The 15,232-nt window shown below is 41.0% G+C and overlaps 1 protein-coding gene across 4 annotated transcripts in view; it reads right to left on the minus strand.

The window, feature by feature from the left end:
- Positions 1-15,232, minus strand: part of LOC118424126 (phosphatidylinositol 5-phosphate 4-kinase type-2 alpha-like) — a 38,773-nt gene that overhangs the window by 11,878 nt on the left and 11,663 nt on the right. For 3 of the 4 annotated variants that reach the window (XM_035832619.1, XM_035832621.1, XM_035832620.1), the window contains exons 2-4: positions 10,874-10,976; positions 9,703-9,732; positions 9,099-9,237 (exon numbers count right to left, since the gene is read on the minus strand). In XM_035832619.1, the coding sequence (XP_035688512.1) occupies positions 9,099-9,237; positions 9,703-9,732; positions 10,874-10,902 (198 nt within the window). In that variant the 5' untranslated portion in view covers positions 10,903-10,976. The remainder of the gene's footprint in view (positions 1-9,098; positions 9,238-9,702; positions 9,733-10,873; positions 10,977-15,232) is intronic. The other variant, XM_035832622.1, reaches the window with a different exon arrangement.

A 15,232-nucleotide genomic window follows, 5' to 3' on the forward strand; every position in this document is an offset into this window, starting at 1 on the left:
CCAGCGTTCTCCACCTACACAGTTCTGACACACATTAACATTTCCCACCACCAATATAACATGTCGTCCTGGGGGGATGGAAAATGTCAAAGATGTTCCTGTCTCTATACAGTCATTCATCATGACTCAACCTATGGGGTTAGTGCTTTGTAATGGCTGTCCTTGTAATGGTGGTTTCAGAGCAAATGGGAGAAAGTGCTTTGGGCTCAAGAAAATACCATGAATTTTCTGACATCTTACTACACCTCTTACCCACACAATGTAAGAATTTGCATCAATCAAATTTCTGGGTTTGGGGCTTTGGGGAGATACTTTTCCTCCCCAAAGGTAAGTATGATATTGACTGATGCGTACGACATATGAATTTTTTATGGGAAATGATTTGTCAAGTTTGAGTCTGCCTCGGGGCTGGTAGAATTTGCCAGACTTTTTGGCTGCAGTATTCTTGCCTTTGAGAACAAAGACTTAAAGGTTTGATAGTTTGATAGATATTTTTACAACACTTGTTTGAGATTGTTTGCATGTGCTACTTTCAGGACTTTTTCAAGTTGTTCAGGTCAAGGTATTCTGGGAACAAGGAGAATCTTGTTCCCAGGATACCAAGGGAAACTGAAGCAGAATAATCCCAAGATAAAAGTAAATGACAGATTGTTATTCAAACTATATACTTGTAACAGGATATAATGATAAATATGACTTTGTATTCATTCTTGAGTATTCTTAGGACTCCTAGAAATGGTAAAATGTTGTTGACGAGAGGGACAAGAAAGCCAGGACTAAGGGGTTGCAACCTGGTACACTTCAGTTCCCAAACAGGTAAACACAGACAGTTCCTATCTTCTTCAGACTAAACATCCCTCAAAAACAACCACATTCAGAGTTCTATATAAGTAAGTATAAAGAGGCTGGAAAACGACATAACACTGTAAACAGACGGTCTCTGTCATCACTGCCAGTTTCTTGAATAGTGCACCAAAAAAGAAGAACTTTTATGACAATTCAAAGGTGAATACTGTAAAAGGTGAAATTTTATTTTATAATTTTCGTGGTGAAATCATCACGACGCAAATATGTGTTTCCACTATATTACTGCGCATGCTGTTTCAAGCACAAACTCAAAAAAGCAAAAAACAGTTTTGCCCCCCATACAAAAATAGGTGAATTTATCATTATTTTAACACTCTTTCAGGGATGAGATAATGTTTTGGTGGTCAACAAATGCTTTTACTAAAGTTTTAGTTCTTTTCATCAAAGGGATGGGTTGCATACAAGGCAGTAAATTGGTAAGGTAAAGAGTAACATTCCTCTGTTCTCCTACCATATGTCAGGTATCAAAGATGTACGTATCACTAATACTAGATCAGAGTTAGCTTATTTGACTGTAACTAGTGTAAGGGGGTGATTTTGAACAAAAAGATGTGGGTGTTAGTACACAATTATGTGCTAAAGCCTCACTCGATGAGTTCTCTAAGCTAGGCCTAGCCCTTGAGTTTTATCTATTGTTTTATCTATTGAGTTGTTTGAGTGCAAGGATGCTTCTATGCTAACTGTCAACCCTGGAACAAGCTCAAATTTTTTTTAAAAGGATGTTTTGGGCTTTAAAAAATTTAGGGAACAGATTATCATAATTTGGGAAAGATCTAGACCTTCATCAGAATGCAAATGTAATTTTTCAAATGATTTTTTACCTTAGCTGAAAAAAAATCAGAGTGAATGTGCCTCGGTGGGGATATGCACCTCCATAAGTGCTGTCAAGGCTGATCTATATTGAAGCACTTTTCAATTATGTGCGACAGATAGTGCATGCTGGGATGAGCAGCTCTGGGGATGAAGCCTCCCACAGTTGATAGAGCCCAGAGAGCTTAGCGGAGGATGATAGCCAGCTTTAGACTGGTATTCATCTTGTTCTGGCTTCAGTTCACTACTCTGATCGCTGCCCTTAATACTATCCCTTGAGTTATCAGGGTTCTAGCTAGTGCATTTTAGCGTAGTGGACCACTACGCTAAAATAAGGGCCACTACGCTAATTTTTAACTAGTATAGTGGTGTTTTGTTATCATTTGCTTGTTCAACAATGTCTAATCAATGTCTGAACAATGAAAAATGATGATATGACCCTTAAAACTGACCAGAAAATCCTTCAAATTACATGTGACTTTAACAGAGTGCCAACTTTTAACTCTACATTTTCAAAATCTCACCGTGGAAGGGCCAAGACCCCCCCTTCCCTACCATTCCCACTACGCTAAAATGAAATCCTGACTAGAACCCTGAGTTATCATAATCATAGACACAAAATTTGTGACGAATACAAATGCAACCAAATACTAGTACATAACCTTCTTGGAGGGTCTGCATGGGGGGTCCCGACAACGATTTACGCTGAATTCAGAAGAACCCCCTACGTATCACGCTATATCAAGGAAGGTAATTACGCTAAATTTGGTTGCCTCGCTACAAATTACATTGTAGATTAGATGGTTTTCCCTACGACTTACAGGAAATAAAAATACATGTAGGCTGCCAACGCCTTACAGGAAAGAACATGCAGACCCACTTCTTGGTGAAAGTGATAATTCGAGACATCAGGACCAAATGTTTCAATTGGTGCAAGGGCCAGACTATCCTGCATGCTAGCAATCATTGGAGAAAACTGAATCTAGACTAGACTAGACTAGAATATGATAGATTCCATGCTAGATACATGTAGTACGTATGAGAGGAGTAGTGAAACAACATGCCTGGGGCAACATGAGTCTGATAGGATGTGTGAGCTTACTCAGGCCACATTGACTTCACCTAATGGATGACATCTGTGTATGTGTAGAAATTCGGAGGGGCGAGTAAGAACACAAAGAAACAACATCCCGACTCCCGGGATTCGAACCCGCGCCGAACCCGGGCAGCCGGATCACAAATCCAAAGTGCTAACCACGACACCAAAAGCTCAAGAGCTGTTGGCGTGGTTAGTTTGGCAGCGCTAGAACCCCACTGTTACATATGCATTGATTCTAGGGAGAGAGATTGCTCAGTCTTTCAACAGATCATAAGCAATGCTATGTGACAATGCATAATAATATCGGGTGTATTTTACAGCCAGTAGGTACCCAAAATGCAGGTAATGAGGCTGTTTAACGTGGTCGAGGCACCTCCTCGAGCACGGGACCCCTGTTTTACATCCCTCCCGGAAGACGATTTCGTGGAAAGCTTCGTGAGGCTACAGCAATCCGGCCGTCCTTGGTTGGGGGACTCCCATCCAAGTACTGTCCGGACCCCGCGTTGCTTAACAGTTAACTTCCGAGATCGAGGGATCGGGTGTACCAACGCGCCACGCGGCCGTAGCTATAACAAGTTCCCCAAATCAAAAACAAAAAGGTCTTAGAAATACTGCTTTGTAAAACAAAAGTGAATAAGTCAAGAAAGTACAGAAAAGAATTATGATTTTTTCCTCACATCACACTTGGAGTGCTGAAAGGCTGTTGTACACAAAACAAAGATTGAAAGGCCTTGGCCTGGAAGGAACAATGGCAGGTCTCATATATAACTGACACCTGTGACTTTGGGTGACTAAACACGCCTGCAAGGCAATTCTCGATAACATGGAAAATAGCACCACAAATTTTGTAACGACAATTAAATGCAACTTGTAAGGTATGTCAGTAACTAAGATCATAGAAAGTATGAAAGTTCAGCTATCTAAAAAAGAGAAATGAAAAATAAACAATGTTGTATGATGCCAAAGACACAACCTGAGACCAGCGAATGGAAACAAGACTAGAGTAGAGATGCAGTGACTGGAGAAAGAAGAGTCCAACTCCAATCACCAATATGCAAATTTACACAAGGTACACTGTACATGATTGGCAACAATGTATACAATGCATTTTTAATGAGAGTTGCCTGTGTAATCAAATTATCATACTGTAGCTCTAATTGTGCAGAACAAAAAATTTGCTGGAAAACTATTACAGCATTTATCATATTCATCTTGATGCAAAAGTAAGGTGGCTTAACCTAAGGATTCTGATTTTAGAAGTTTGATAATGATATCATTCCTGCCCATACATATATGAATACATCACATTTATTGAAAAGACGTGATGCAAATACAAATGTATGTAGCACAGCCAGTTCAAATGGCACCATAAAATCACAAAACATAGCTCTGTCAAAAGTAGGCGTACCGTTAGTTAAATAGGAATGGTGTTAGACCTTAGGCGTATATGGACAGGCGGAGGTACAAAGTTTGAAAAGAGACCCAGACTGATACTGATTACAATCTACAAAAGCAAACCTACACCAACGGCTGATGCAGGGTTCTGTATACACTTTGATAAGGTACTTGAAGGCTTTGCTACTGTACTCTGTAAAGTGTCTGTATGATGTCCCCACATTAGAAAAAATGAGAAATTTGATTTTGTAAGAAACAAAATAACACTAAAGAAGAAAAAAAAACTCTCTAATTAGTCTATATTGTACAGTAGAAGCCGTTGAATTGCACACCCGATTTGCCAGCGTAGTTTGTGCAATTATCTGGATGGTGCAATAAAACAAAGTTATCAAGCTGGACTGTACAACCACGCTGCCATTTGGGGATTCTGTGCAATTGACAGAAGTGTGCGGTTATCCATTGTGCAATTAACTGGTTTCTACTGTACCAACTGTTTTCAATCATATCTTCATCAACGATTGGCCCTTTTCACAAAGTTGAAAGCAGGAAAAAAGTTTTAAGCACAAACACCCTTCCTCCAAAGCAATGCACAAGTTTTGACACTTTAAATGAGACGTAGATATATAGGTCTGACTCTTCATAATAAGAGTCCCTGTAATAGTAGGAAATGATGAATGCTGCTGCCATTTCTGGCTGTCAGAGTGCAGCTGACATGTACAGTCTATCTCTCCCATGTACAGTCTATCTCTCCCACATGACTCAGAATTCCAGCAGTATTCCTAGTGATGATAACCACATGTCCCACCAACATCCTGTACTGGGAGTCGGAATGACAGCATACATCGCAACCAACACCAGGGACTATTACTTCCACCTTGATCTGTTGGTGAAGCAACTATCGCACTCTTCCAGATGTTCTAACTATTGCGACTACTTGCTTTCCTATCTGCTCGCTACAGATACTTTGAAATGGAGCGGCACGGGAAGCTATGGGGGTTCAAAATTGCCGATGAGTCTAAAATGAATGGTTTGGATAGCTTTCCCACAGAAAAGGGTCCTTCAAAACCTTTTGATATCCAACTCTGGCCTACCTTTCCTACCCATTGAGGAAGATATATGAATGAGAACATCCAACAGCACCAACATAGATGTCTAAGGGACTGTACGATATTTATCAGGGGGGGAGGGCTGGTGCATTAGGGGGGGAGGGCCATGTTAATTTTTTTTGAGGTGGGGGGAGGGCCATGTTAATTTTTTTTGCGATAGGGGGGAGGGCCATGTTAATTTTTTTGAAAGAATTGTTTATACTATTTTTTGTTTTGATATCTTGACATGGCCCTAAAACTGATAAAATAAGCCTTCTGAATAGCCTAAAATGCAAGAGCTTCCGGGGGGCTTCGCCCCCCTAGGTCCCCCAAAGTGGCGCTGCCCTGGACCAGCGTTCCCGCCAGGCATACATCATTCCGTCTACGGACTTATTTTTTTCTGGAAAGACGCACTCGGCTGAGTTTCCCCAAATATTTAAGTTACAAAAGCGGTGCGCGGTAAATATGTGAAGAATGCAAAACTATACACTTTATTTTTTATTTACAACATTTCTTTTGTTTCAAAAGGACAAAATTTGCGGCAGAAAAGGGGCCGCAATATTGTTGTCAAGCGTCGATCGACAGCACATGGCGCGGCACGCCCCCCTCCCCAGACGGACTGTCGATCGATCGCACGCACGTTGGGACGTCTTTTCGGGCTACTCCTTCGAGGCTAAACCGGCACTGATCACTGCCAAAGACGCAGCAGATCACCCTCCTTCGTATAATGTATAACGTTCTTGGTCTTATTCTACTCTATGTCAAAAGAAATCCAGCGGTGAGCCAAAGATTTCACGCCGAAAACGGGGTTACCTGAGGTCGCACGAAACAAACGCACGCTCCTGGAAAATGACGGCGCGGCCTTGTAAAACCCGACCGATTCGATAAATGATAAATTTGAGTAAAATCATCGGGCAAAATAGAAAAAAGAAAGTAGAAAAAAAAAACACAAGGTGTGATGGCGCCGTCATTCTATCCTCTGGAAAAACTGATTTGATGCGGGAGGGCGCAACATCGATCGCACGAGGTAGGCATTTTTTATTCAATGCCGGAAAAAAATTGGCAGGATTTTTCCATGGGCTGACGAACTCACTGGCTAGAGCCCTGTTTGGAAGCATCAAAAACCCAAAATTTTCATATAGACATGACTGGACAAATAATACCCGGGCCAGATCACGGACTGCTGATTCCCCGAGCTTATAGTAAGTTATAACGTATTTTGGGGGAGAGGGCAGACGTCGATTACTGAAAAACGGGAGTAAAAAAGGCAACTGGCATCCAATCTCGAGGGCATAATTTTCCTCTCAAATTGCAGGAAATTCTGTTTTAGAGGGTCTGAAAATCCAAATTTTCCCGGGGGAGCATGCCCCCGGACCCCTGCCCCGACGCTGTGAAAAAATCCAGGTGTGGCAAGAACACTGGCGCCCTTGTGCCCTGACGTCGATTAAGACCCCATTCACACTCAGAAAAACGATTCGAATAAAACATGTTATCCGAATAAAACTACCCGATCCGAATAAAACTTAGCAGTATGAACGCTCCCAAATCACTTGGATTTCATCGATTCGAATCCCTCGCGATCCACCTCGGGTAGGTAGATAGAACTCCGGGAAGTGGATAAAACTGCGCCGCGGGGAGTCTCGATTCGCACGATTCGGCAGTGTGAACGCGCAAGTGGATAGGATTCTCTTTAAGTGGATAGGATGCAACTTATCAAAGGTGAGTTTGCTCACTTAGAAGTTTTTCTGCCAGTCCGACTCTGAAAATGTTCAAAGCACAATGTTGTTCCACCAATCATGGCTTCGCTCCCGCTCCCAGATCGTTCTGTCTGCCGCTCTGGTGGCGTACATATGAGCTGTACTACAGCTATCCCAATATGCAGAACACTTTGTCGGTGAAACCTTCTCGCGATCAAAGACCGTCGATTGCGTTCCCTTCTACGACTACAGAACATTCTCCAGAGGAACAACAGCATCAAAAGTTGGTGGATTCCCGCCATTTTGAGCTGCAAGAAATGACGCTACCCTTTGACCTCAACCTAATGTTTCATTCGGATAAGACTGAGGGCGCACTAATCGGGTTGCCAAAGACGAGTGTGAACGCAATTTTGGATCGGATAGAATTTTTTTTATTCGGATAAATGTTTTATCCGAATCGTTTTTCTGAGTGTGAATGGGGTCTAAGATTATTTCATCGGTTGTTTTTCTACCCGTTTGATTTTGCCTGTCGGGGGGGAGGGCCATGTTGATTTTTTTGAGGTGGAGGGGGAGGGTCACGTTAAATTTTTTTGAGATGGGGGGGAGGGCCATCAAAAAATTTTTTGATCAGACTTCAAATGCACCAGCCCTCCCCCCCCAATAAATATCGTACGGTCCCTAATAAGACCCAGGCACAAAATACACATACTGTCATTTTGCAACGTACAATTTGCATTCGCAAAGACTGAAATTGCAGTCGCTGCAATGTCTAGTCCCCAGAAAAGATTATAGTCTTTAAACATTACGGTCTTTTCCTACACACTTATTTATTGTAGTAAATTGACTGTTAATAGTGTTATACTTATAGTAAATCTAACTTGGAATCTGATGCATATAAGGCTGACACCGATTAAGCATGATACTTTGAGTTTGGCAGCCGAACTAGAATCTTGAACATGCATTTTAATTGTTTCCAAGAAATCTGTCTAGACCTCTGTAATCAGTGCGAAGGGGAGAATTGATGGGGTCTTTGGCTATTCGGCATTTGGAATTCTACAGAAACATTGTTGCTAACAGTCTTGTTGACTGTACATCTGGTTTCTACAGATATGTAAAGATATGCACCATGTACCAGTGCTAAAAAAGTTTGGACAGCAAAATAGGGTATGCAAGTTGCATGATGGAAAGGATGGTCAATGTACATCTAGAGTAGGCTACTTGTAAGTGAGCGGAACTATACATCTACAGCTTTAAACATTCCAGTCACCACAGTCTGAGATTTGAATCCCTACTTACTCATTTTTACCTACTAGTTCATGTACTGGAAGCAGGGTGAGTAGCAAAGGAATAACACTGTATCCTGACATGTACATTGTACAGATCTAGAGACCATTGGCTATAAATCATTGGAAAGGAAAATGTGGTTACACTGCATTTCTATGAGGCACAGTATCCACATCTAGTCATGTGGCTTTGATTTCAAGATTTGTTACGACAATGAAACCCTAGCTACATAATTCAAAAACATCCGCAATCTAGAACATTCTAACCTAATCAATTTTTGATTGCTTCACAATCAGGGGTGGAATAAATTATTCAATTTATTATCACAACATTCCACCCCTCAAATATCGAGAAAAATATACACTTGTAAAATGATGTACTACCTACAAAAAATGATGATATCTAGCCACAGTCGTGATACTAATTCTTGGTTGGATCAATAGCGTTTTCAGTGTACAGTTTTTATTTGTATTCTAGATCTGTGTGTAGTATTTTTGGGTGAGGCCATATACGATGGAGTACAAGTATGATGTCACCTGTTTGTAACGTTTGCACAAAATCGAAATGCCAAGTATTTCCTATGGGGAAGTAGCGAGGAATCCAACCTACAAACAACCCTTGGGCAAGGGAAATATTACATAGAGAGAGGGAACGGTTCAAGATCAAAAATTTTTTCTGCGATCACACCGATTGCTTGTCTCGGGGGGAAACGCCTCCGAAGACCGAGAAAAACCGGATAGCGGTCTGGTGGAAATTAGTCACGGTCTGGGTAGCGGAATTTACCGCAGCGACGAAGAACAATCAGCGGGGCAATAGGGAAGGATGCGTGCGTGGAGAATGAGGGATGAAGTGGTCTCTTACCGAGTGATTTACTCCCCACATGAGGACGGACAGGAGGGGCTCGTTTGCCCGGAACAGTTTCTTCTTCTGCCGCTTCGCTCGGAGATGTTTATTCTTCGTCGCCGTCGCCATTTTCAGCCGTGCCTCTTCGGCCTGGCAGCTGCAATCGAGAAAGGGAAAACTCCTCTATCGTGCCTACCTTCGACTAGGGTTATTGCATGCCAATCTGGCGTAGGAATCGTAAATTTCTCTGCTTCCGCACGAAAATATCGATCACAGATTGATGTTTTTCCTCCATGACACAAAATGGCGGAAGTGATTCCCGACATGCACTACGCACGGAAAACAGTATCCGGTGAAAACTATGACATCATCTGGAACTTACCACGTTTGTTCAGAGGGGTGCATATGTAAAACTTTTGCTTTGTACTAAGATTTCACAAGCCTCTTACAAACGTTTAAGAAGAAGATACAAAAAACTATTTCAAAGACCGTTGCACAGTTATAGGTGATAATTTGACACAATATTTGGCAGAATTAAAACGATAAAAACCTTGTTGACAAACATGGTACATTCCAATCGGCAGGTGCAACAAGCATGCATACAGCATGGAAAATTACGTACCGTTTGACAAGTGGCGAGCGGAGGGGCATGCTTGTGTGGAGATTCATTTTTCGACGCATGAAAAAGTTATAAAAACCGTCAGTACACTCTTGAAGCTGCCCTTTTAATCACAATCATGGTAACAGGAGCAAGGACAAGACAATGTTTTCTTCTAACCTTTTAAACATAGCAAACATCATGAATGTAAATAGCACGACATTCGTAAGCTAGTTTTTGCAACCATTTAAAAGGCAGCAGCATTCAGGATCAATGTACATATTATTTCAAACAAATCATTCAAAACGTTATGGTAAACAGCTCAAGGCAAATGGTGTTTACTTTGTTAAAAGTGTGCAATCACTGACATAGATATTTTCTTCCTTTACAATCTATTTTCGATTTAAAGAAAAGAAACACATAGAAAAGTGCAATGTAATCAAGAGGAAAGTCGTCTATGTATTAGTGTATTTGTTGATTGTCTCATAATGGATATAGCCTGTACGTATATATAAAGGAAAATGTGGTGGTACATGTGTGTGTGTTTTGTTCCAGCCCAACCATCCGTTATACTGGCTCGTTTCTAGGTTTCATCAATCGATTAGACGTCTGCATGGCCAATTGAGCTCAGAAGATTTCCTCACCGGCTCCAGCCTAATTTGAACTCCCATGAGACAGTGATAAATTTTAGTGCATTGCCACAGGTAGGACACCTGTCGCCAAGGCGTGTTAAGTGATGATGACTATATGACCATTTCATATGGCAATGGTTTTGGGATCCAGCCGTAAAACTATAATATCGATGTTTTCGGCGTTTTAATGTTATTTGCTATTGGAAAACAAAACAATGAGAATATAAACAGACACGGTAATAGTGCTAAGTACTATAAAACATTTGATCTTAAAGTTAAGATCACTGCCACACCTTTTGGTGTAAAGGTGTGTCAATCTTAATGATCACCCATCCAATTTCTTTAGCCCTTGGGCCACACTTGAACCTATGTTGTGCAGGGACTAAAGCAAGGGACTATTTCACTGTTTTTATGATGAACATGTATTGTTTTAGTCCTTTCCGTATGAACAAACAAACCTTCAGTGTGTATTCACGGAATGTCTACATGCACTGCGTATTGCTTGGGCGTTCTGGTGACACTTTACAACTGTTCTCTACACATCACAAGTAGTTAAGGCTTACCAGTTGATCGGCATCTTCCCTGCCGGCATGATGGTGTATGAATCTCCTTCTGTCAGCTGTAGCGGGTGTGTATGGATAGTCCTATCTCATCGGTCCGTGGTGTCTGGAAAGTTAAGAGGAATATGCGTCTCAGAACAGTCATCAGTCACATAAAGCGTGTGATAGAACTTCATGTGGTAACAAACAAGTGAACCGATGCTTGCTACAGTTTTTAAAAACTTCTATCTCCAAAGTTGCTCAATTAAATGAAATGAAGATAACAACCAAGTCGCTACCAAGGAAACAGAAAGTCAAAACAAGTATACAGACATTCTAGAAGCGGTTGCGTTTGCTTTTGAGGGGAGCGCTGATTCACAATTTTCAAAATATGGACCAAGTTCTGGGATGGCTAAAACGATTTTCCCAGCTTAAGAACATAGTCTACATGATGTTGAAAATTACAAATCAGAACCCTAATGGAAGACAAAATAAACGCCGCCACCCCTAGAAGGCCTGCAAAGAATGCAATAAAAAATCGCGCGCACAGCTATGATCCTCTGGCTATAAACGTCTGTTAAAGATAAACCTTTAACGACAAGCGTCTCCCGACCTAGGACAGAATCACTCCCATCGAAGTCAGGTTGGTGTCAAATGGGGACACTTTGGCGCCCGGTTGGCGGCAGGTTGCGTTTAGGGAATCGAACTTGATCTTTCTTGATGAAACTCGCGCCTCTCTGATGGCACTTGGGTAAAATGAAGTTTTAGCTCGTTTCAAATCACCCCGACTTACTTTGTGTCACTACTGTAGTTATGCTAAGTCATCTGAGGTTACTGAGATATGAGAATATATTGCAATAATACCGACTTTGCTATTCTTGACATTCCTACGAATTCGAGGATGCTAACCAATAGCAGACAAAAACAGTATTTTCTGTATCGTTCGCAGAAGATTGTTGTGGATGGAAGAGGATGGAAACGAAATTTGACGGCTAATTTCTAATTTGTTACGTCACTATCTCATGGACTTGACCTTAGAAGACCCTTGTTTCGCAAGGCACGCCGGTAGAGTAATAGTAACGATTTGTAGCCTTTGGCAGTCGGCCCTACGTAATAAATGAGACGGCAGTTTATTCCGGTGGTTTTCATACCTCAAAGTGGCGGGGAGGGGCGGTCGTGGATAGAGTCAGCGATGAGGTCGATTGTGAGGGCGAGATTTTGTCACTTATTCGAATTTTTTCATCAGGAAAATTGATCACGAACAGGACACGAAAGGGGTCAGTCGATCATATACTAGAAAGTACACCCCCTTCTCTCAGTCATATCATCCATACTCTATGACCTTCCAGGATAACATGTAAAACCTACATACTAAACAATAGTTTCAAAAACGCAGTCTTTCTTTTCTTGTCGAGATCTGTTCTAGATCTTTTTTCAAAGTTTCTACATTCAAAATCTCATTCAAACGCTTTGTTTCTCCTTCATTCTTTTACTATGTGCACCTGATAATTTCCTTTATTTTGTAGCATTTCCCATTTCAAAAAAATTATACAGCTTTACAATTTTTGACCTGAAAACATTGTTTTCAACCTAATATAAAAGATACATACATATATATGAAAAATAAAGCGCAAGGCATGGTATATCCAAGTTCTGTAATTGATAAACTTGAAACTATCTAGAAGCTCAATAAGTTGATAAGGAGAAGACGGTTTTTGAAGAGTTTCCACACAAGTAGTTGACTTGTTCTGGCTGTTCCTGTGCTTCTAACGCTCGGGGTTGTGTCAGCAGGTCCTGTCTTTGATGAATAGGTGCGGACCACGGGGTTAGCTCTGTACTGGAGATGTATTAGCGCGGCCGCTGGGCTACATAAAGTTGATTAAACAGTACACATCGTTCATAGATCTCTCTGTTAGAGAGGAGACACAATTCATCACTTTGTCTAACAGCTATACACTCACCACACATTCTTGTCACAAGCTGTTTGGATGTACGTTCATGTCTTATACATCAAGAATACCAAGAAAGTTTTTTTGCATAACTCGGTTCTTCTTGGGATCCGATGACAGATAATATAGAGGGGACAGGCTGATAAAAGATTAGATGGGATTTATGGTCTGAATAATGGTACGAATATTCACTATAGTCCAGAACAGTTGCGTCAGGTTGGCAATGGTCAACATTGTAATGCAACATAGGTGTCGCTCTTCACAGATACGGTTCCAAATGCAGTTTGTTGCCGTGCGATGCTGGTACAATTTGAACCAGTCATAATTGCCCTGAGGAAGTTGACAGACGGTCAACGAAAGTTCCATTAAATAAAATACTATGTTGTGTACATATGGAATTTTGTTATTCAATATCCACTTGAACTAGTCCACTAGAAACGCGTTTCACATATATCATATTTTCTTAATTGGATTTAGAACGACTCTTGTCCTATGACCTAGATGGTGACAATAGAATGTTTTGAGTAAGGGTACTCAAAATTTTACTATTGTATAAAACATTGTATAAAAAAGAAATCCCGGCCACTATCACCCTTAAGTAATCCAACCTCCGTTAGGAGAATATACAAGGACCGCTTTACATGTTATAGGTATATATGAAAAGGCCTTATTGAGAAGGAGGACGTAAAGGGCATAAACATGACACATAGACATGAACTTGACATTATCAGAGCCAAATAATAAAACTCACACAGGCGAAATGCTAACAAGTTTTCAAAGCTCTTCCGTGTCCCCTAGCCAATTTCTAAATGTACTCTTGTCAAACGGAAGGTAAACGAAGTGTATAGCCGGAAACTCCGAAGGGGAGTGGATGATTACACCACAAGTTTCAAAGCGCCCTTTCCTGTATGTTACCTTCAAACTTCCGCCATAACACATAAGCTCTAACGAGATCAACAGGAAGAACTAACTCTAATTGCATCTAGCAATCGAAAGGGGACCTTGGATCGACGAAAAAAGAACCGAGTTCAGTCAACGAGATGAGAGCAAACTTGGACCGTGGAGAATTAAAGCACACTGCAACAGACAGGCGAGACGTCTAATTATCTTCTTTAACGTTAGGAACTAGGAAGTATATTTCTAATCGAAGCCGCTACATCAGGCTCCCCATAAGGCCAGTTACGCTACACAAGCGAAGGACGTCGTTATTGGTATAAGGTTATGATGAAGAACGCTTTCAACGCTTAACAAGTTTCTATGGAGGACTGGCGGTCAGAAAACGAGAGAAAAAAATTCCTAGTTGTAGTTCTAAAAACAACATCGGGCAGGCGTTCATGTACATACACAGTATGATGTTAACCACGCTAGTTTTTGGTATGCACGCAAACAGACACACGTATCTATACACATTTATGTACACGCGCGGACACACACACACACAAACACACACACACGGGCACACACACACACTGCGTGCAAGCATCAAAACACACGCACTGACAATTACAAACACGTATTACACGCGCATTTACGCACATACGTACACGCACACACACACACACACACACACACACTCAGAAAACACAAACACACACACACAGACAATCACACACATATACAAATGTACGCACTTGATTATCCATATTCTCGTTGACTTTGAAACACGAATCCTGAAAGTAATATCATCAAAGTGACCTTGACCGACGAACCATTTGCCTGCAAACGGCTCCCACTTCGACCCATCCTTCATCAAGAAAAGTACCCCGCTAACATCTGACCCTATATCCGCCTCACGTTCCCCTAATGACCGAGCCTCAGGACTAGACACAGAAACAATCAAGACCAACCAGACACAGACACAATTTGTCTGATTCACTTGTTAAGGCATGTCTAGAATGCAAGACCAGGCTTACACTACTTGTGTATTGCGGTCTTATTGCAGTAACTTGCATTGAAAAAGTGGCCACTACAAAAATATACGATTAATTGATAGAAAAATAGAAGTAGAGAATAACTAACTCGTCAAGTAGATAAAACTTTGAATAAGACACACTGTATGTAAAATGCATACCATATGGAATTGAAAGAGAATATTCCTTATAAATAAAAGACTAAAAACAGACAAACATATAGATAGATAGATACATAACTTTCCCACGAGCATGAACTTGCAATAAAGATTATTATTATCATCATATAACATTACATGCATACGCCACGCATATATGAACGAATACGGACATAATATATATACATACACATGGATAGATACATGGGTTTGAATATAGGTGACAAAATTGACAGGTTAATAAGTGTTATTCTTACCAAAACTTCAAGAAAACGACATCCTAGATGACTCTGTGGCGTTTGACACTAAACGAGACACTTCTCTCCTTGTATCTCACATAGGGAAAGTTCACACAATCTCCAACGG

Source organism: Branchiostoma floridae, chromosome 10, assembly GCF_000003815.2.
Source record: "Branchiostoma floridae strain S238N-H82 chromosome 10, Bfl_VNyyK, whole genome shotgun sequence".
In the NCBI taxonomy this organism is placed as follows: Eukaryota; Metazoa; Chordata; class Leptocardii; order Amphioxiformes; family Branchiostomatidae; genus Branchiostoma; species Branchiostoma floridae.